Source organism: Aplidium turbinatum, chromosome 3 (assembly GCF_918807975.1).
Source record: "Aplidium turbinatum chromosome 3, kaAplTurb1.1, whole genome shotgun sequence".
In the NCBI taxonomy this organism is placed as follows: Eukaryota; Metazoa; Chordata; class Ascidiacea; order Aplousobranchia; family Polyclinidae; genus Aplidium; species Aplidium turbinatum.
The window spans coordinates 27,019,019-27,039,986 of record NC_137474.1 but is presented as its reverse complement, the minus strand read 5'-3'; the positions used below and the strand labels follow the sequence as shown (position 1 = coordinate 27,039,986).

The 20,968-nt window shown below is 37.5% G+C and overlaps 1 protein-coding gene and 3 long non-coding RNA genes across 8 annotated transcripts; 3 read left to right on the top strand and 1 right to left on the bottom strand.

Annotated features, from left to right (window-relative positions):
* The first annotated feature begins 321 nt into the window (after nt 1-321).
* LOC145767208 (uncharacterized) lies at nt 322-4,147 on the top strand. 5 transcript variants are annotated; one of them, XM_082578986.1, is made up of 5 exons: nt 322-852; nt 1,944-2,025; nt 2,262-2,377; nt 2,723-2,916; nt 3,287-4,147. In XM_082578986.1, exons 4-5 carry the CDS (start codon nt 2,818-2,820, stop codon nt 3,491-3,493), a joined length of 306 nt encoding a protein of 101 aa, XP_082435112.1. In that variant the 5' UTR covers nt 322-852; nt 1,944-2,025; nt 2,262-2,377; nt 2,723-2,817; the 3' UTR covers nt 3,494-4,147. The 5 variants fall into 5 exon arrangements, 4 of the variants coding, with proteins under 4 accessions (XP_082435112.1, XP_082435111.1, XP_082435110.1 ...); XM_082578987.1 differs by lacking the exon at nt 322-852 and adding an exon at nt 1,717-1,738; XR_014288749.1 differs by lacking the exon at nt 2,262-2,377 and having other exon boundaries at nt 322-760.
* Nucleotides 4,148-8,351: 4,204 nt separating this feature from the next.
* On the bottom strand, nt 8,352-15,018 carry LOC145767531 (uncharacterized). The gene is made up of 2 exons (XR_014288799.1): nt 13,871-15,018; nt 8,352-9,025 (listed from the first exon to the last, which is right to left on the bottom strand). It is a non-coding gene; the product is annotated as an uncharacterized LOC145767531 (long non-coding RNA).
* On the top strand, nt 11,807-13,001 carry LOC145767532 (uncharacterized). The gene is made up of 2 exons (XR_014288800.1): nt 11,807-11,920; nt 12,767-13,001. It is a non-coding gene; the product is annotated as an uncharacterized LOC145767532 (long non-coding RNA).
* Nucleotides 15,019-15,829: 811 nt separating the features above from the next.
* LOC145766143 (uncharacterized) lies at nt 15,830-18,438 on the top strand. The gene is made up of 3 exons (XR_014288691.1): nt 15,830-16,126; nt 17,908-18,093; nt 18,319-18,438. It is a non-coding gene; the product is annotated as an uncharacterized LOC145766143 (long non-coding RNA).
* The last annotated feature ends 2,530 nt before the right edge of the window (nt 18,439-20,968 follow it).

Below are 20,968 nucleotides of genomic sequence, written 5' to 3'. Positions count from 1 at the left end.
TGCTTATCTTTTCATTAACTATGTTTCTGCGTTGTCGCTGAAGTCAAAGTTCGGTGGGACACTATTTGGTTGTGCACTTTTTATATGTGTATGTTTAATGAATACTAATTGGCTTTTTTTTTGGCTGTTTCAGCTATTTTATACTGGCTTTTTCAGCTATTTTCTTCTGGCTTTTTTTAGGCTTTTTTTGTGACTAGGTCTGGCTTTTTTTGGTGAAGACAGGTTGGCAACCCTGTCACAGACTACTGTAACTTTCTGGCAGCTGCATCAAAATCAAGGGACAGCATCAAAACACGGTGTCTATCGCTGTCAATTCTTGCTACAAATCGGCTGCCGAGAAACATATCATTGATTGGAAAGTCTGAATGGCTTGCGTGGAAGCTACACCGTTATGGTTAGCGAATCGCAGCTGCTCGCTGTACTAGCGAGTGCTCAGCCTTGTGCTGATAGCCGGGAAGAACGCCCCTCTCTTCACATAGCATACAGTTCGTTATCGTTACGGCGTCAGCTTAAGGTTTGCAATAGGCTCGTCTAAGTTACAACCACTTGAGAAGTGCACCTTTTTGCAGTAGCTTGGTTGCTGTATTTCAATATAAATAGGCTATGCCAAATTACTGTGTTCCTGGATGTGCTTATTCAAGTGCACACAAACGTTCACTGTTTTCTATAAGGCGTCCAGATCTTGGCAGGACTGCAGAAGAAATAAAGCATCAATCCGATTTGACAAAGTTTATTTTGTCCATACGGGATGCAAGCAAAGGTGATAGAATCAAAGAACTTCTTCATAAAGAAACATGAGCCACAAAGTTGTGAGCTGTATCTTAATGTCGTAGTTCAAGAATTTTTTTCTAGGTATTTCAACTTGCTGTGTGCTATCAAGGTAGGCTACAGTCTATGATTGCTGTTGATTTTATGCTTCTATACTTAGTTTTGATAAAAAATGCAATGATGCATTACATGTAAAATTTAATTTGCTTATGTATGGATATAGGTGCTGCAACGAAAGTCTCCAGTCAAACGCAAGGCTTTACCTGTAAGTGTTCGACATTCAACTTTACACAATCTGGAATCTTCTTATTCCAAACTGGGTCATTCCAGCCCAACTCAACCAACATTAATAAAAGTTCCATGGGCACCGTCTCAGATTTTGCTCAAAATTGCACCAAACGTACCTCTATGGGAGCAATAAAAAATCCCCAAGTTTCAGATGAAAATTCCAAGCAGCTTAGATTTTATGGCCGTTTAAACTTTACGGGCCTCATCCCTTTTTTCGTAACAGTGGACGCCGCGTTCATTTTCAATGGTTTTTGAAGGCACATATCTTCATTTCTATGCATGCAATATGCCTGAAAATTGGTATTATGGGTATTTCTGGGCTGCTCTTTCAGAATCTGCTGTCATAGTTGGACTAGGATGTGTTGATAAAAAGTTACAGGCATCTCAAAATTAGATTTTTGTTGGTCAAAATGTATGTAAAAAAATTTAAACTGCGAAAACTTTGGCATATATGTTGCCACATGCAAACTGTGTAAAGAGCAATATGTTGGCCAAACTATTAATTCATTTTCAAAAAGATGGACAGGTCACCGAACAATGTGAAAAAACTACTCTAAAAACTTGAATAACACAAAGGCATCCCTACTACAACACTACTCCAAACACTACTCGAAATTCGTGGATACAACAAATCTTTCAATTGCATGTTTATTTTGGAATAAATTTGCTTCCATTTGACATGGTTAGCTCCTGCATACCTACCATACTAATTGAAATCTGAAAAGCAGTTTTGGCCTAATTTTTAGTGCAGAAATAGGGATAGCAATCTTCTGACCTGTCAGTTTTTGATTTTAAACAAACATTTGCCTGTTTATTTTGAAATTGGTGTTTCGGGTTATTTTACCAAAAATTCGTGGCTAGGGAAATCACCATATACTTTATTTCAGATAGATGGATTCTACATAGAAAAGCAAATTCATTGCATTTTCTTTGTAATAAATCAGAAAAGAAAGCAGAACCTAACATCAGGTATCAACATCATACATTTTTGTGGTATGGTGAAAGATAAAAACTTTCACAAAGTCAAAACTTGCTTGATACGTTCTATTTTGCTAGGAGCATATTTTGCATTGTGGACATGGTGCTGTAAAAAATGCTGTTGTTATTATCATTACAAAGACTTGGGTGATTGGTTATGGTTTGATACAATTAACTTCCATATGAAACCTAACTGCTTGGTTACTGATAAGCATATTTTTCTGCAGTGTGTCAATTAATGAAAATCTGGAGACAAAGTATGTGGCATACAGTGGTTAGAGATGTCCTGATTTGTCTCAGTTGAACACAGATTTATGTCACTCCACATTATTTGAATATCTTAGTAAGTGGTTACTCACAAGCACTGGTTACAAAAAAATTCCACCTGCTTGATTTAGCAATTATTTCTGTCAATGATGGGTAGCATGTGTGCATCTCAAATTGATACAGCTTTGGCTGCTAAGCCAGATATGTTCTTGAGCAACAGTCATGTTTACTCTGATAGAAACACAATGTGGTTTTGCAATATTTTATGAAAAATATTATTTCATCATGACTTATTATTTCATTGACTGTGTTGTAAAAAGCGCTATGAACTTCCTACTACTACTTCAACATTAACTTGGCAAAGAAGCATTACCAGCCTACTGTACTCTTATGTTTAGTTTAAGCTTGTTTCTTTGTTTAGAATGAAGTATCCGCTCATCCTGGTGAGGAGAAGCGATCAGTGCTTGCAAAATCAATCTTGGAAGGGTTAATCTTTACTACCCTGAACATGGTTGCATGGTGCATGGCGCTTTCTTAATCGTGGATACGAATATGTTTCCATGGGCATTGGGCATCCTTACTCAAGACGTGCTGGAGGAAACGTTTGGTAATCTGGTAAGCAATTTTGTCCGCCCCGTTAGCTCAGTGGTTACGCGCCCGGCTCAAGACTACGCCTCGCTGGTTCGACTCACCGGGTGTGCGTTTGAACAACACATTTCAGCACTGCTCTCTATTCAGCGGCACCTAGTGAATGGAATAGTTCCCCGGCAACAAGACTTCAACAATCGGAAAACTTCACTCTGCCAATCTCGGTAACTGGCCCTGCGTCAATAGCCTTTACAAGTATGCGAAACTACCAAGAATAACCTATCACGGCTTTGTCAGTCCCAGGATAAAGATTCAAAAACCAACCAAACCAATTTTCTATGGAAACATTCGGCACTTTCCAAATTGATACGACACATGAATTTTGTTTTATTCACAGAGAGCATCAAACCGACGATGCAATAATCCCGACATCAATCAAGTAACTAGTAATATCACTGCTTTATCTCATCGAAAATCGGTAAAGCAAATTCACGGTGGAAACACCACTTTCGGCAAGAAGAACGCGTGGACTGAGGTTTGCAATGAACCTTTAAAAAGAAGAAAAGCGAAGAACACTCAAAACAGCACTGAATTCCAAAAATGAAACAATTACATTGTGTCACAAAAAAATGTGGCATATCGGGAACTGATATATGAATATCCATTCCAGATTTAATTTTGGCGGCTTACCTGTTTCTCTTACATCTATTCCTGACACGGAAGTTGTTTCTTTGGAATCCTCTTCGAAATCTGCAACGGCATCAAAATTTTTTAACCGAATGAATGCAGCATCGCTTTGTTGTAGTCCAAATATACTTGCTGCATCACCTACTACGTGAGCGTATTTTGAGTACAGCATGTTGTTGTGGTTTGTCCAATATTCGTCTAGTAATTGTTTTATGAATGCCAGTGGTGGGTTTCGGTAGTATGATATTTATTCCGCGGTTTTCTGCCAGTGCAATTGCTTTGTGAAGAAGGTTGTTAGCGTCTTCGTTCGTAGCCACCTTTTGTATAGCCTACTTCTTACTTTATGCTTAGCAGTTTGATGTTGCCTCAGTTCTTAAACTGTAGCAAATGTAGCGTGACATGACTTGCATGAAATGTTATGATGCTGAACTTCAGCGAAACAGGTCTCCACTTCTTGTAATGATAGCATTTCCCATTCTTGCCACATTTTAACCACTATTGTTTGGCGAAATCTATTAGCGTATAACTTACAAATCGAATCTTACAACTTTCTAATAAACAAAAGGAAACTTGCAAATGATTTATTGAAAGCTAGCAAATTATGAACTTCAAAAGTGTTCATCTACAGAAGTATTTTTGGTTGAAGACATGTTTTGGTTGCACAGTAGCTGTTTCAAGCAAATGTCTTTACCCGGTTGGGGGAACGAGAACTTTCCGTCAAAGTAGAGACCTTTTTTGGAGCTGTAGTTCCAGGACAAGCTGAAGTTTTCAATTAATCTACTGAGTGTTACCAAAATGAAAGTTACTGCTGGCTACCGAAAGCTGTGCTATAGCATTTGGTAGCCTAGTTATGGTGTGTACCAAACATTAAAATTGTCTTGGTTTGGCGGTTGGATACGTGATGCTAATGAAGCTGTCTCAGCAGGGGGGCGGATGCCCCCTGCCCTCAAATTTTCTCTGGATGGGGGTAATGGTGCCCTTTTAAGGTCATGTAAGCTACTGCACATTTTGCAATATAGGCTAACAACTTCTGCTATTCGCTTTTAGCCTAATTATAGGGCCTATAGCCTACAGTAGGCACACACAAATTATCCCGTGGACACATTTTATACTTTGCAGCAGATTGTGATGCTATGAACGTGAAATTTACCTTTCGTTTCTTCTTGTTCAAGCTATTTCAATCATTCATCTGTCTCACATTTCAACTTCCATGGCTAATAGCGGGAAAACGAACGAGTTGCCCAGCATTATCGCTACCGTATATCTCATCCTAAAATCGTTCCTGCGCCCCTCTGTCTCAGGTTTGTAAACTGCCTATAACAAGCTTTAATGAGACACTGGAGATAAGCTTAGGCCTAAATGATAGTTCCAACGATCATGAAACAGAAGTTGCATAGCCTACGTGAAGAAAGATTATTGTCTTGATTTTTCATAGTAGGCTATTCTGTGAAAACTTGAAATATACACCAAACAAAATATTCCAAAGAAGTTCAAAAGCCGCCACTACTTAGTCTCGCCAAGCCCAACCGTACAATAATAGCCTACCATAGGTACGCTAGCCAAGCTGGTAACCTTGATTGTGTCCATAAAGTCAGTCGAGCGTGACGATAATTCTACGATTGCTGAGTTGCATATCTATATGAAAGATATCTAATGGTAACACTGTGTGTTCAGTTTAGTTGTTTTTATTTTTGACCATCATATCAAAACAATACATGTCAGCATTGCAAACGTCGAGAAAAGGGTAGAAGCGACAAAACGCGAACGTTAAAACGTGCTTGAGACCGAAGTTACCCAGCAAACATTGATTGCTGGGTCAGCGTTGGCTATATGCTGGGTATGTTGGTACAAGGCTGGCAATTTTGTCGAACATTGCCAACATTACGCCAACAATTTCAATACTTCTTATTATGCGTTCAGAAAGGTCTTAAAGATTTTATTTCAGGTTTATTTGTTTTAAACTTTAAAAATACTAACACAAACCTCTTTTCATGTGGTATTGCTTCAAAACACAGTTGTGTGGTTGGCTAACATCGATCAGAAGCATTGCCAGCGTTGTGCCAATTCATAACAATTTCGGTGTTTTCTTCAAAATTATGTAAATATATACCATCATTTTGCTACAATTTTACATTTTAATGATAGGCTATCAATGCTGTTATTATTTTCTGATACCGTACAAGTATACTATGAATATTTAAGACCAGGGTTGGTCAGAAGGGTAGCCAACAGTTTGCCAACAAAGTAGTTTCATTTTAGTTTGTTTATGCCAAACTGAGCAGAGGTCTAGAAGAAGGTAGGAGCAACAAAACGCGAACGCGATAACGTGCTTGATACCCAAACAGCTTAAACTTTCCATTAGCCCTACACGCTTCCACAAAATAAACAATTGCAACGTCGGCTATATGCTGGATGTGAGGGCACAAGATTGGCAATTATGTCCAACATGTTGCCAACAATACGCCATCAGTTTCAATAACTTATTTCTTATCATGCGTTCAAAAAGGTCTCAAAGATTTTATTTCAGGTTTATTTGTTTTAATCTTTTAAATTACTAACACAAACCTCTTTTCATGTGGTATTGCTTCAAAACACAGTTGTGTGGTTGGCTAACATCGGTCAGAAGCATTGCCAGCGTTGTGCCAATTCATAACAATTTCGGTGTTTTCTTTAAAATTATGCAAATGTATACCATGATTTTGCTACAATTTTACATTTTTATAATAGGCTATCAATGCTGTTATTATTTTCTGATACCGTACAAGTATACTCAGTGGCGTACGCAGGATTTTCTCAAGGGGGGGGGGGGGGCATTTAGAGTAGCGTAGCCAGGAATTTTGAAAGGGGGGGTTTTGACGGCCGGTGGGCGAAGCCCGACGGCGTTTTCGCTTAAGACGACACCCAGCGGCGGGGGGTCTGGGGGGCCTCCCCAGAAAATTTTGAAATATTACTTTGAATTTGGTGCATTCTGAGAGCATTTTCAACAAAAATGTGGGTATGAATATTCCTGTGAAATGGTGCTGTCAGGTGGCATAGCAAAAGGATAAGATCATGTTTTCTTCGGCATTTTTCGGAAATAAAGCTAAGTCTCTATGTTTTCTTGTTGTTAATTCCTGGCTGAGATGTTTGAATGTTTGGTATTGGCAAAACTCGTTCTTTTAATGCAGTTTTGTTTAAAATTAGGCAAGTTTTTTTTAGACTGAAACCATCATTCCCAAGCATAAAGAAACTGAAAACATCATTCTCAATATCGTGACGTCACACGCGTTCCAAAGTAGAGTTGTAACCCCCAAGGCCCAACCGCCCCCCCCCCCCCCCCCTTTGGCTATGCCACTGGCCATTGATATCCCAGACGTCTTCATGATATCCTAGTATGGTTTTAGTTTAGACTTTATCCATTTCTCTCTCACTAATCACTATAATAGGCTTACAGAACACTATGCTACATTGGCATACCTGGAGTGGGGTAGGTGGATTGGGCCATGTATTTCGTATTGGCTTAGTCTATAAAACAACATTGTTACAGTAGGCTAATTGCTTTGACAGAGCAATGCAAAACATATTAAATGCCTTAATCAACGTCGTTAACTACTAAAAAATTTTTAAGGGGGGGGGGGGCATGGCCCAATGCCTCCCCCCCCCTGCGTACGCCACTGAATATACTATGAATACAGTATTTAAGACCAGGGTTGGTCAGAAGTGTAGCCAGGGATATGAGTGTAGCCAACAGTTTGCCAAGTTTGTTTATGCCAAATGGAGCAGAGGTCTAGAAAAAGGTAGGAGCAACAAAACGCGAACGCGATAACGTGCTTGATACCGAACCAGTTTAAAGTTTCCATTCGCCCTACACGTTTCTACAAAATAAACAATTGCAACGTTGGCTACTTCATTTCAGTTTCACTTGATTTATTCTTTGAAAATATTAATAGCCAACAATAAAATGACTCTTTAACTAAATGACTCATGTGGTTTAGTGGAAAAACACAGTTTCTTTAGCATACCGTATTCTTGTACCAACAACGCCATGATAAAAATCGTTTGTTCATATTCAATTGCTTCAGATAATTTAGTGCAATAAATGTCTTGTGATTCAGAGGACACTTCCAGAAAGTTTAGGTTTTGGCGCCTCCAATACCCAACTAGCATAATCTGTTCTTTTTACATTGATTCAACGTCTGCAGACGTTGGTAAGGTATAACTAACAAGCGATAAACTTAAAAACGTGGTTGCTAATTCGAGTTGCCAGGTCTTCATTTTTTTCTTGTGTTCAACAAAAGCTTTTTTAATTTTCAAGTTTAACTATACTAAAATGTGTTGTAATATTTTTGAAAACATTTTTTCAGGACTAACCTCAAAATTTGCGTGCAGTTCAAGAAAATTTAAAACAACTTGTAAGCTTAATCGAATTCACTTGTTGATGTTTGGTAGCGCTCGACGCAGCAGCATGATTGTGGTGATCATGTGATCATTGAGTTGCGGCTGCACTGCCGCCGCGCTGCTGACCTGTCTGCAGACGCTGAATCAATGTAAAAAAAATCGATTGATGCGCTATCACTTATTGATTGTGTTCTGAGAGCAGTCTCGCTCACTGTCTGATTTTGACCACGTGTATGAGATTCTCGTGTCGCCAACAAAGGGGCGTCTTTACTTTAAATGTAGCAAAGCTTGCACAATAGGCCAGCTTCAGGAGCAGTCATGTTGCGTCGAAATCTCTCCTCAATTTCTTGAAGCGAGATTTTACAATTCAATTCAATTTATTTTTCTTTGTCAGAACGCAAAAAGAAATGATATTGTAAAAAAGAAATACAGTAACAAAACCAACAAAAGGAAAAGGTGGCAAAACCTTAATGGTTTAAGACGTGCATAAAAAGATCTAATATTGCGGTATTTGCATCGATAAGTATAGTTAAGCACGGCCACCAAACCTGATACTGTAAAACAAGTAGCCTAGATGAATTAGTTAAGAATCAGTCGCCTCCTCGTTGCTGAAACAATTGAAGCGCCAATTCTTAAAGCAATGAGAACACGACTGAACCTAACAACATCACAAAAACAAACTAACACACACATATTGTAATTAGGTAATGGACTATCAAAACATGGATTATTTACAGATTTTATACAGAAATAAAGTGTTCGCAGCAACGATATTAAGTAGCCTATAGATTGCAGAACAAATACACAATATGGCAGCTCATTATCAAGATAAAATAGTTAAAAAAGCTTTGTTTTTTAAGTTAATTTCTTGCACATGTAAAAGCATAAGAAGCATGATGGTATATATAGCAGCGTGTTTTTGGTATTGCCAATAAGAGTTGAATCATCTTTTATAGCATCAGTGAGGGATGGAGTGTTTTTGGTATCGCTAATGAGAGGTGGAGACTCTTTGGTAGTGCCGATGAAGGATGTAGTAGTGTCTGAGTTGTTTCAAGTATCTTTTCCAACCAACCTAAACAATAATCTTACAAAAGTCAATCCATTCTCTGAACGAACATAATAGCTTATAATAATTAGGGGGTAGTTACAGTTAGATGCAAGCTTGTAGTAAATATAGTAATATTGTAGGATAAATTTACAAAAGTGGCATTTGGCAAGGCATGCTATACCAGGATTTGGTGCAACAATCAGTAACACAGTCAGAATTAAAGAGTTACAGCATAGGTTGATTTTCAGAACGCAAGTGCTTTTTCAGGTTACTGCAAAATATTGAAAAGGTTTCAGTTTCGGTGATGGTTTTCGGGAGATTGTTCCACACTTTAACTCCACTAAACTGAATGGATTGTTGAGTCAGTTTTTTGGAGAAGTAGGGGAGGAAAAAGTGATTGTTGCTTCTGGTTGATATTGAGTGCAAATTGTTATTAAGTTGAAATAGAGAATTAAAGCACTGGGGTAAGTGATTGTGTTTGAGTTTGAACATAAATTTTGCAGTTTCTACTGTGTATAGTTCGTCAATTGTGAAGAAATTATGGGATTTAGAGTGATTTGATTCATGCTTTGCAATCATTTTGATAAATTTGTTGCAAATCTTTTGAAGTTTATTTAAAACAGTTACATGACCATGCTTCCATACACTTATGCAATACCGGAGATTGCTTTCAATTAAGGAATGGTAAAGGCAATCAAATTGTTGGTGTTTAAGTAGGACTTAACCTTGCAGATCACTCCAAAGTTTTTGCGAAGTTTTTGCAGTAAGGATAGCATGTGGGGTTTCCATGATAAGTCTTCGCTCAACAGTATGCCCAGAAAACTAATAGTGTTGACACGTTCAATGGGTTGATTGCATATAGACAGTGTGTAAGGGAGGTTTGAAAGTTTATTGGTGTTATTGAATAACATGTATTTTGTTTTTTTTACATTTAGTGATAGCTTATTTGCTGCTAACCAATTTGTTACTCCTGTCATTTCCTCATTCGCCATTTCGAAAAGTTTGTCATAATTTTTACTGCAAAAGAATAAATTGGTATCGTCAGCAAACATTATAGATTCAGAGTGTACTAAACATCTCGAAAAATCATTAACATAGATTAAAAATAATAGTGGTCCAAGGATCGATCCTTGTGGTATTCCATAACATATTTCTTGTTTAGCAGACATTGAGTGAGATACTTCTACAACTTGAAATCTGTTTTGTAAGTAACTTCTGAACCAGTCATGGGCTATTCCCCTAATACCAAAATAGTAAAGTTTGTTTAGCAGAATGTGGTGATCGATAGTATCAAATGCTTTGGACAGGTCCAAAAATATACCTAGTGTTGTTTCTTTTCTTTCAATTGCATTTGAAATTTTATCAACAAGGTGTAATGCTGCATGACTTGTTGAGTGATTTTGTCTGAAACCAAACTGCTGACCATAGAAGAAGTTATTGCCTTCTAGAAAATTGTATATTCTACTGTAGGGGAGAACCTCCTACAGTGCCCAGTTTTTTTACATTTTCATAAATTTTGAAAAAAGTTGCAGAGAAACATTGAACTTTTGATTTTTATTCTATAGTTTGAGGTTTTCTCTATTTTTGGCCTATTTGTCTAAGTTCTGGGATTACTAATTTTCGTTCGGTAGCCATTTAAAAACTTGCTTTCAAAAGTGGGCACTGTAGGGTATCGGTCCCATACAATGCCCATGGGGAGTACCTACAGTGCCCACTTTACAAAACATCACATTATTGTACTGCTTAAAAGGTCATATCCTACTTATCTTGTGCTGTAATATTCTGGTTGCAGCAACCACCACACACAAATGTTGAATTCAAGCCATATAGCCTAAAATGAACAACACTAATCAACAATAAAGGAAGCAGACGAACAAATAAAAAAATCTTCTAACCATTTTTTTCCAGCCATGTTATTTGCCTTCCACGCTTCTGGTATTTTTTTTTTCATATATTGTACGTGACAAGTTCGTATGCCAACTTTCTAACATTCTTAGTGGAAAACCAAAATGGTGCTTTGCAGACTCTATTTGATAGGCACAAAGTTTCTTTTCTTCTTGGTCATTAAAAATCTTGTTTACGGAGTAGTTTTGCTTGAAATTGTTCATGGTAATATTCTCTAGATCTCCTTAACACTTAGCTAAATAACGCCGCATTGTTCTACGAAAAATGCCGAACTCCTCAGATACAAATTTTTTTGCTCTTCCTTTTAGAATCACCTCCATGCATGCTTTCTTCATGACATTTTCTAGATATTCTCTAACAAGCTTCTTTGTAGGCTACTGGACATTTTGAAAATAAGATACGGTATAGAAGATTAATAACTTATTGTCTGGACAAAAACAATAAACGTAAACCTATCTGAAGATTGTTGCTCAATATCAACAAAAAAAAAACATAGATTTAACAGTGCCCACCCCTGGGCACTGTAGGCTCTGTCACCGATGGGCACTGTTGGGGCCGTCGTCATTTTGGACAAAATTTGCTGCAATATTTATGAACTACATTATTACAAGCATTAAGCAGTATCAAAGCTTGCCTACATTAACTAACTATCCACAGTGTAACTGACAATGCTATAACATGAGCAATGAAGTCACATGCACAGTTTCATTGTTTCCAAAAAAAAGTTTCTATTTTCCTCAAAAAATGACTTCTGTTCTCACTTGCCAAGTACTTCACATTGCATCTTCATGTTACATGTGAGAAATCATTGGGCACGTGGACATCTAAAAATGAATTCGGGCGCGCAATTAATGATGCATTGTGGGTAAAATTTGAATATGGGCACTGTAGGAACCTGGGCACTGTAGGAGGTTTTCCCCTACATTATTTTCTCAAGTACTTTTGAAATTGATGGTAATAAACTGATTGGTCGATAATTACTGCAGTCTTCTGCTTTCCCTTTTTTAAATACAGGTATTACTTTTGATGTTTTGAATGATGATATGAATTTGCCATTGGTTAAGGATAGGTTAAATATATGTGCAAGTGCAGTAAGTATATTGTCTGGGGAAGCTTTTATAATTTTTGTTGGTATTTCATCAATGCCACAACTTAGTTTGGATTGAAAGGAAGAGAGAATTTGCTTAATTTCAAGAGTGGTGGTGGGCTGTAAAAAAATTGATTTACTAATAGGATTGGAAAGGTAATCTGAAAATTGTGAAGTTGTGTTTGGGATTTTATCAACTAGCTTTGATGCAATTGAAGAAAAATATTTATTAAAGTAGTCAGCTTTATCTTTGTTGTGAACTAAGATTTTATCTCCAGCAACCAGACGGGACCATTTATTGCACTTGCTTTTCCCTAATAGCTGATTTAAAACACTCCAGGTGCTTTTAAGATCATTTTTGTGTTTTAACAGAGTAATTTTGAAATGATTTTGCTTTTTGAGTTTCAGTGATCTAACATAAAAGTTTCTCAGAGCATTGTACCGGGATTTATTTATTTCAGATGATTTTCTAATATATTTTTTATATGCAAGTTGTTTTTTTCTATGAAGTTCACAGAGTTCAGCATCATACCAACATTGGGTTTTCATGTGTTTTACTGATTTGACAGGAAAACTATTTTTAAATAATTCGGAGTAATTGTTAAAAAACCTATTATAAGCTGCATCAGCGTTAGTTTCTTCCATAATATTTTTAGTGTTAAACTCTGATAGTCTTTCAACAAAATTACAGATGTTTGTGTTACTAAAGCACCTTCTCTCTTTGAAGTGGGAAAATTCTTGAATTAAACCTAATTGGGAGCATTGTATTACAGGCAGATGGTCAGCAATGCAGTCGACTATTATACCAGCATTTGTTTTGGCATTATAGACATTTGTCCATATGTGATCAATAGCTGTGGAACTGGATGAAGTAATTCTAGTTGGTTTAGTTATCAATGGGTGGAAGCTGTATTCAAACATTGCATCAACATAGTTACTAGTGTGACAGTTGTTATGGTCTAATAGATTGTAATTAAAATCTCCCATAATAAAACATTGTGCATTTGATTTTGATATTGTTTTTATAGTTAGAAGGAGTGTCTGCAGAAAATCAGAGTTGACAGCACAAAGTGATTGAGGGGATCTATAAATAGTACCGCAAGTTAACTTTTTCTTGTTCACAAATAAATCAACAAAAAGAGATTCAAACTTTTTTTTATTCATAATAGTCAAGTCATTTCTTACAGAAAACATAAGATTATCTTTAATGTACAGTGCTACTCCTCCGCCCTTTTGTTTGCATCTGCTGTTTGCAAGAAAAACATACCCTGCTAGGGAGGTAAATTCACCAATCTGATTTATTTTTAGCCATGTTTCATTGATGGATATTATATGTGGTTTAACTTTCATTGAGGTTACAAGGGCTTGAAGTTTAGAGAAATTGTTTGGGTTGGATAGAGATCTAATGTTTAGATGCATAGTTATCAGGGATTCGTTTATTTGCATGTTTGCTAATAATGAGCTTGCTTCAGCTGAACTGATATACACATCATTGACTTCAAAATGTAGATCTGGTTCATCATTACTGGCAATTTCATTTGCATTTGAGGATGAAAAAAGCTTGTTAAGTACTGAAGGTTCATTGGAAGGGAAGGGGAAGGAAGGGGTTGAGGAGCTGTGTGTATGAACAATTCTGAGAAATTAGTATCATCACAGTTTAAAAAGGGTAAAGAGTTTTGCAGACAATTTCTGCATAAGTAAGAATGATCAAGTTTTTTACATGTACCAGTGGGCATTCTTATATTACTGGTAGTGCATATAAAGTGATAAGAAAAGCCACACATGCTGCAAAAGGTGGATTTCTGGTTGCTGCGAACAACCTTACTACATATGTTACATTTGGGTTTAAGCATAACAAATAAGGAACAAGGACTTACCTGTATAGCTGTGAAAAAACAAACCAAACTAAATGCAGAAAATGTAGCCTACTGGTTTACTGCCAGAAGCACTATTATTGTGCTATTGCTATTTTGGGAATAAATTGATCAAAAGGACAATAATAAAATGTACTAATGTCAGTTGACAGAAAACATATTTCTCTGATTGTCAGACTTGTAGTCCATGTACTACTTTGCAACCGTTTTTCTTCAGGGACCTTTAAGAATTTCATTTGTTAACTTAAACAGTTACAACATTTTTTCTGTCAAATTATTTTCAGTTGCAAATTCTTGGCAAATTTTGAAGTGAGTGCAATTACATCAATGGTCACTAATTCATACATGGACCCCAATATAAAGTTAATTTTACTAGTTTATTTATCAATATGTCATTATCAGAGAAAGAACAATGCTTCTATTTACAATTTAAACTGATAGGTTATTATAGGGATGTAGCTAAAATCAAGTTTATTTTATTTACTTAACTCTTCAATATCCTTTGTTGAGTGAACTTGGTGCTTTTTTTCCTTAACATAGGCGAAAATGTTTCCATTGATCGTGTAGACCAGGGGTTCCCAAACTTTCTGTTCATCGGTACCCTTTGGTCAATTTATAGATTCGCTCGTGTACCCCCAATATTTTTATGCCTTTAGTGAAGCATTGATTTGTTGGAAAAACATGCCACCTTTATCCAAACGTTGTTTCTTAAACACTGATGCCCTATGCTTGAAAAATTAAGATCCTTGTCTTTGAATTCCGGATGAGCTCTTTCCAAATGCCGAGTGAAAAGACTTGGTTTCATCGAATCCTTTCCCAATGATTTTTGACAAAGTACACATAGGCTACTGGTATATCCAAACCATTGTTTATCGTAAATGTAAACCCCAACTTTAAGTAGGTTTCTGAATATTTTCTTTTTTTGACACTCATTGTTTAGCTTTTTAGAAAGTTTGAAAATTGACAAAGATTTCAAGTAAAACAATAAAAGTTTTTGAACTCAGCAGCGCGATTAGCTAATCGTTAAGCGAATTTGTATTGCACACTGAACCTAAAAACAAATGAAGACCTGAATTAAAGAACTGGCTACATTAAAGTTTTTGAAAAAAAGAAAATTGAAGTTTTGAAAAATATTGCAAACTTGTTTCAATCTCATGTTAAATCTTCTACATTCTACTATTCCACTGGGGTGAAAATGTGACTTACAAAGGATTTCTTAATCTCAGGTCTCCAAATTATTAGCATCATCAGGTGATAAAAAATATTTTAAGGCAGATTAAAAGTTATGGAAAGAATATCCTTATACTTAATCTAATGTACCCCTTGAAAAGTCGAAATGTACCCCTGGGGGTACATGTACCCCAGTTTGGGAACCCCTGGTGTAGACATTACTTTTCCCAAGTTTCTCTTTTGCCTGGTTAACCAATAAAAGTCTTTTTTTAGTTAAGAGATTCAGTGATTGCCATTCCTGTACCTTTCAATTTTGTTTTTGACTTAAATATCATGTCACGAATAGACCGCCTGGTAAATTTTACAATCATAGGTTGTTTTTTAGACCTTTGGGACAGTGGATTTACTTTCAACGATCCGGCAAATCGTTTTTTCTCCTCCCGCGGTGCATAGAACAATACTGCAGGCACAATAATTGTTGTGAAAACTCCATTATGACGTCACTACTTAAACTTTGACTGGGCAATATGACGCATTGAAGTGAAATAGGCAACAAAGCTTTAGAATGCGGCGATGTGTTATATCAACGTGAGGAGATGCAATTTAGCAGAAGAACTTGTTTTTTTTTATGAAGGAAGACAAAGGCCATGACTTAATCCTTTGCTAAAGGGATTATGGCGTCACTCGATTCACTTCGACTGTTCAAGCATGGCGGTTGTGCGCAATACACAATTACGTTGGGAGCCGAAAGCACAATGTTTATTGTGAACAGCGCTAAGAGGAATTTTCGCTTCTTGCATCGAAAATACAAAAAATCGAATTCAATTGAGATCATCATCAGTCGTTATCTCCGCCTGCGGCAGATTGCGCATCAACATGGCTTATTTGCTTCCAAGAGTGGCGATTTTGAGCCAACTCGCCCAGTGTCGTCAAGTGGAGTCCGGTCCATGATTGAATGTTATCTTGCCAATATCTTAATTGCAAGGCCTTATTTTGCCTTGCAATTGAGATATTACGGCCGAAAGAAGTTTTAGAAATGATCAAAATGAAACTATAGGAATGACTTACGACAATGTTTATGAAAACCTGGTAAGTGAATGTCTTTTATTCATTGAACCTGAAATAATTGCGTAAAGTCGTTTTTGTCACTAGGCTACGTTTACACAATTTAAAGAAAGTTATAAAACTCAATTTAGAGAAAGTTATAAAACTCAATGACCAATGGAAAACTTTCATATGAAATATTCTTGTGACAAATTTAGTGCCAGTGCTCCTAGATGAGTGCTAAGAAAATATCGGGTCCACGTCTTTTAGGCGCTGACAGTTAGGCGCTGGTCTAATAGGCGCGCACACTGTGGCGTCTGGATATTTAGGTGCGGAGCACTGTGGCGCCTGGTCATTTAAGTGCTATTCCTAGTGAAGTCTGTAGATTGTATCAGCTTGGCAGGGAGGGGCGTAGGGCAATGCTTTTCACACAAAATATTATATTGAACAGGAAAATATATTGTTTTGTTAATGCGTGTGCGTTGTTGGTCATGGCTTCAGTGAGTGAAGTTGCTTAAAATGGCAATGCTTTTTCACACAAAATGTTATTTTTTTGAATGCTTTTTCCGAAACCGGCAATGCTTTTTCACACAAAATGTTATATTGAACAGAAAAATACGTTCTTTTGTTAATACGTGTGCGTTGTTGGTCATGGCTTCAGTGAGTGAAGCTGCTTAAATCGGCAATGCTTTTTCACACAAAACGTTATGTATATTATAATTTTAAGCAAAAAGTTTACGTAATTTAGCCTACAGTCTTTTTCATCGAGAAATTCCAAAGTAAGGGGTTGCCTAGTCAGTTTTGACTGCCAATTCCAAAGAGTGAAAGAAAAAAAATCCACTGCGTCCCCATCTTTAAGAAGTCCTCATCTGACAACTGCACCGCCAAAATATATTTTTTTAATTAGCCAAAAAAGGACAGGCAAAGACTGGATCTGCCATCATTTTACATTTTTTTGCTTAAAATAAGCCTTTTAACCTTGGACGTAGGGATACTTCCTTGGTCATCATGGCAAAAATCCCAAGGCGTGTGTATACGTCCGTGGTCGCGAAAGAGTTTACGAAAAATGAACTCAATAATGTTCGGAAACTTGAATAATTTATTGATAAAGCTTTCACCAACGCAAACTTGGACTAACAACAAATAAAACAATAATAAATCAATAAAACAACAATGTATTTTTCTGTTCAATATAACATTTTGTGTGAAAAGCATTGCCGGTTTAAGCAGCTTCACTCACGGCAGCCATGATATAATTTTCTGGCAAGCTGATGCAATCTACAGACTTTACTAGGAATAGCACTTAAATGACCGGGCGCCACATTGGTCCGCACCTAAATATCCAGAGGCCACAGTGTGCGCGCCTATTAAACCAGCGCCTAACTGTCAGCGCCTAAAAGACTTGCTCCCAAAATATCAGCAAAGCAATAGAGCTTGTGATGTCCCACAACATGTGTAGGGTTTTGCTCAATCTTTGATTTTGCTGCTCTGGCAGTGTTTGCCTGACTGCTTGAATGTGTTTGTATTTTTATGTCGTGTGGATAGGTCTGTGACGGTTGTAGAGTATTTGCAAATGTAGCTTTCATTGCCGTCAACTGAATAATAATAATAATAACATGTTTTATTTTGCGCCCATTGCGACAACATAGCCTACAGTAGCCTACACTGCGACCTACATACGCAACACAACAGACAACTGGAATCCCAAAATAAACTTTAAACGTTGGCTGTCATTTGTAACAGTCGAAAATTTCTGTAACAAGTGCTGAAGCTTTTTAATATGATGGATGAAACCCCTGTCATTACATTCAATTTACATTTTGCAGGTGGCAAATTTAAGTCAAGGTGTTGGCAAAAATGCAAGCGATTGTATCAGTGGACTTATTCAAACTATTATTATCGAACACAACACAGTTCAAGTCATGTCGAGAAAAAAGAAAGAAAAAAAAACGTCGTGAAGTCTAAGCACTCGTTTGATTGTTTAAAAAAGAATCTGAAAAAGGTTGTTCTTGGTGAGTACGGATAAATGTTTCTACTACGACTAAATGATTATGTCATAACTATGCCATTTTGTTCTTTTGATTAATGTATGATGCAATTGTGAAGAGTATTGAGTAATGTATGAAAATGTTTTAGTGGTGTACTCGCATTGATGTGAACAACGAACATGGTGGTTAGTAGGCTATGTCGGCATTTATATACTGATTTAACACTTCTTTTTTTACTTTCATGATTAGACATGGTGATGGCGCACGACAAAGCTGCTGCCGTGCAGCAAATTGATGAAGAGTTTCAGAGTGATTTCGAAATTGGAAGGACAGGCAAGGTGGCCGAAAACGGCAAAAACTAACTTTTGGTGAGCTTGATATATGTTTGAAAGACAACAGCGAATGTGTTGCTTTAGTTGTTGAATAACTACTGTACACGCAATTAGAATGTATTGGAACTTGATTATCGCTCTGCGTGGCGCAGAATCGAATGATAAGTTTTTTGTCACGCACGTTGGAGAGAGGGATGTTACATTGATATTGCAGATTGTCAATTAACTTCGTATTATCCTAGACGCCAACTGATCAAAATCCTACACTGTTGCCAAACAGCCCTCTTGAATTAAATATTTTTGTTTCATTCGCAGGAATTCACAATGATAAAGATACACAAGAAAAAGCTGCTGATGTGCAGTGAATCTCCATCTATCAATACGATTTGATGTGGCTATTGTTTCTAATAAATGTGAAAATATACGAAGCTCGGCTGTTACTTTGCTTTGTCACAAAGGGAGTAGTGTTGCTTATAAATCCGTGTTGCTGCTGTTCTTTCGCCCAAGGATTAGCTCGGTTCAACAATAAACTTTTGGTGATGAGCGAGGTTTAGGTATAGAGACGTTTGGCAAATGTAGATGCTAATGCTGTTCAGATGTTTTATGCACCAGCTTGCTTCGCATGGCCAACCTTGGTCAAAGCGCGGGCATCACAATAGCCAATAGGTCAGATGAAGCAGCATCATGGTGCATAAAAGTCAACCAGAATTTAGGCGCCAGATGAAGCAAAATGGTGCACAAGCCATCTTGCCAACGTTGGCCAGATACAGATGCCAACGTTGGCAAGATGAAGCAAAATGGTGCATAAAACATTTTGCCAACGTTGGCAAGATACAGAAGCCAACGTTGGCTAGATGCAGAAGTCGACGTTGGCTAGATGCAGAAGCCAGCGTTGGCAAGATGCAGACGCCAAAGCTGGCCAGATGCATCCAAATGGTGCATAAAACATTTTGCCAATGTTGGCAAGATGCAGAAGCCAACGTTGGCAAGATGCAGAAGCCAGCGTTGGCAAGATGCAGAAGCCAGCGTTGGCAAGATGCATAATCCAATGTTGGCAAGATGCAGAAGCCAACGGTGGCAAGATGCAGACGCCAAACGCTGGCCAGATGCATCCAAATGGTGCATAAAACATCTTGCCAACGTTGGCGTCTGCATCTTGCCAATGTTGCGGCCAACTTCTTGCCAATGTTGCCCCAACAATCAATGTTTACTGGGAAGTTATTGAGTTGAAAGAAAGTTGGCACGGTCGCAACACCTTCAGAAAAATTTAAGATATAAAGGGAAAATAAAAAAAAAGAAAATGTTACAAAACAAAAACCACATATATTTAGGCTATCGCTTTATTAGCCCACATAGCTTTAGCTGATATATTTAAGATTTGTATGGACAGTTGCTATGAAGATCGGCCATGGTGCGTTATCAAGAGTGCTGATGGTCGTAAGGGGAACACGTCTTGATGCGTTTAGCTCATAGCAAAGAAGAGCAAGTGCCGAGTGGTTAGCGCGTTGGGCTCGCGGTCGAGAGCCTGTATGTTCGACTCCAGCCACTCGCACTTGCTGTTGTTTCTCTGGGCAAGAAACTTTACGATAATTGCCTCTACCCAGTGATCGATTTCGAGTAATGGGTGGTACCAAATTTCAGTCATAAATAGAGTAGACAACCGGAAACAGACATTGCCGTCGGCTGCAGCGTGGATCAGGTGTACGTCGGAAGGCGTACACCGATGCATAGCGCTCAAGTCCGCTTTCCCGCAATGCAGGATAACGATAAACAAACAAACAAACCCCACAAAGAAATCCTACCACGGGCAAAGCCATTTCAAGCGCAACGCATCATAGGCCTTGCACGACTCACAAAATAGATAGGCTATAACTTGACGACATGAAAACAATGACAAAAACAAATAAAACAAACTAGCAAAAACAACATCATCATCTTGCGGAAATTCAATTATACCCAGGGAAGTTATGTCTTGAAGATATCAAGCGTGCTTTGATAAAAGTTGCGTTGATAAGGCGATAATTTTAGACCCCAGTCAGCTAAACTCGTCACCTCCACACTGATCCAACGTTAGCAAACGTTGAATTAATGCAAAAACGACAGGCATCGCCAGCTGAGATGTAATAGTGGCATGTCATAGTAATATGATAAATTTGGGTTACTGTATATTTTACACGTTAAACCATAACAAAACTCACTGACCATACAAGAAAAGTTTTTTCTACCGCCACACAATCCACAATTTCCACACCTTTTTGAAGATCCAATGTTTTTAATTTTTTTATTTGAAAAAGCCAAATCCTTGTAAGTCGTGACATAAGATGCAATAGTTGGTGGTCTTTTGAAGACAATACTGGCCGAAGATTTTAATTTCTTTTCTTTGTCTGTAAGCGTCAAAATGTTTGTAAAAGAGGAAGCCCAAATGATTCTTTTTTTGTCTGCGTTGATTTTCTTCTCCGGTGCAAGTCTAGATTTCCAAGTTTTTGCCAAGTCAATAATGCTTTTGGTCATTTTTTTATTAAAGCCAGAGGCTATGCATTTATTGTACAAGCGAGTTAAACTCTTCA

Bases quoted from the DNA above. Each gene is read 5' to 3' on its own strand.
- LOC145767208 (XM_082578985.1), top strand. From the start codon at position 2,818: ATGGTGCATGGCGCTTTCTTAATCGTGGATACGAATATGTTTCCATGG. The intron at 2,917-3,286 runs GTAAGCAATTTT...TTTTATTCACAG, and splicing joins AGGAAACGTTTGGTAATCTG to AGAGCATCAAACCGACGATG.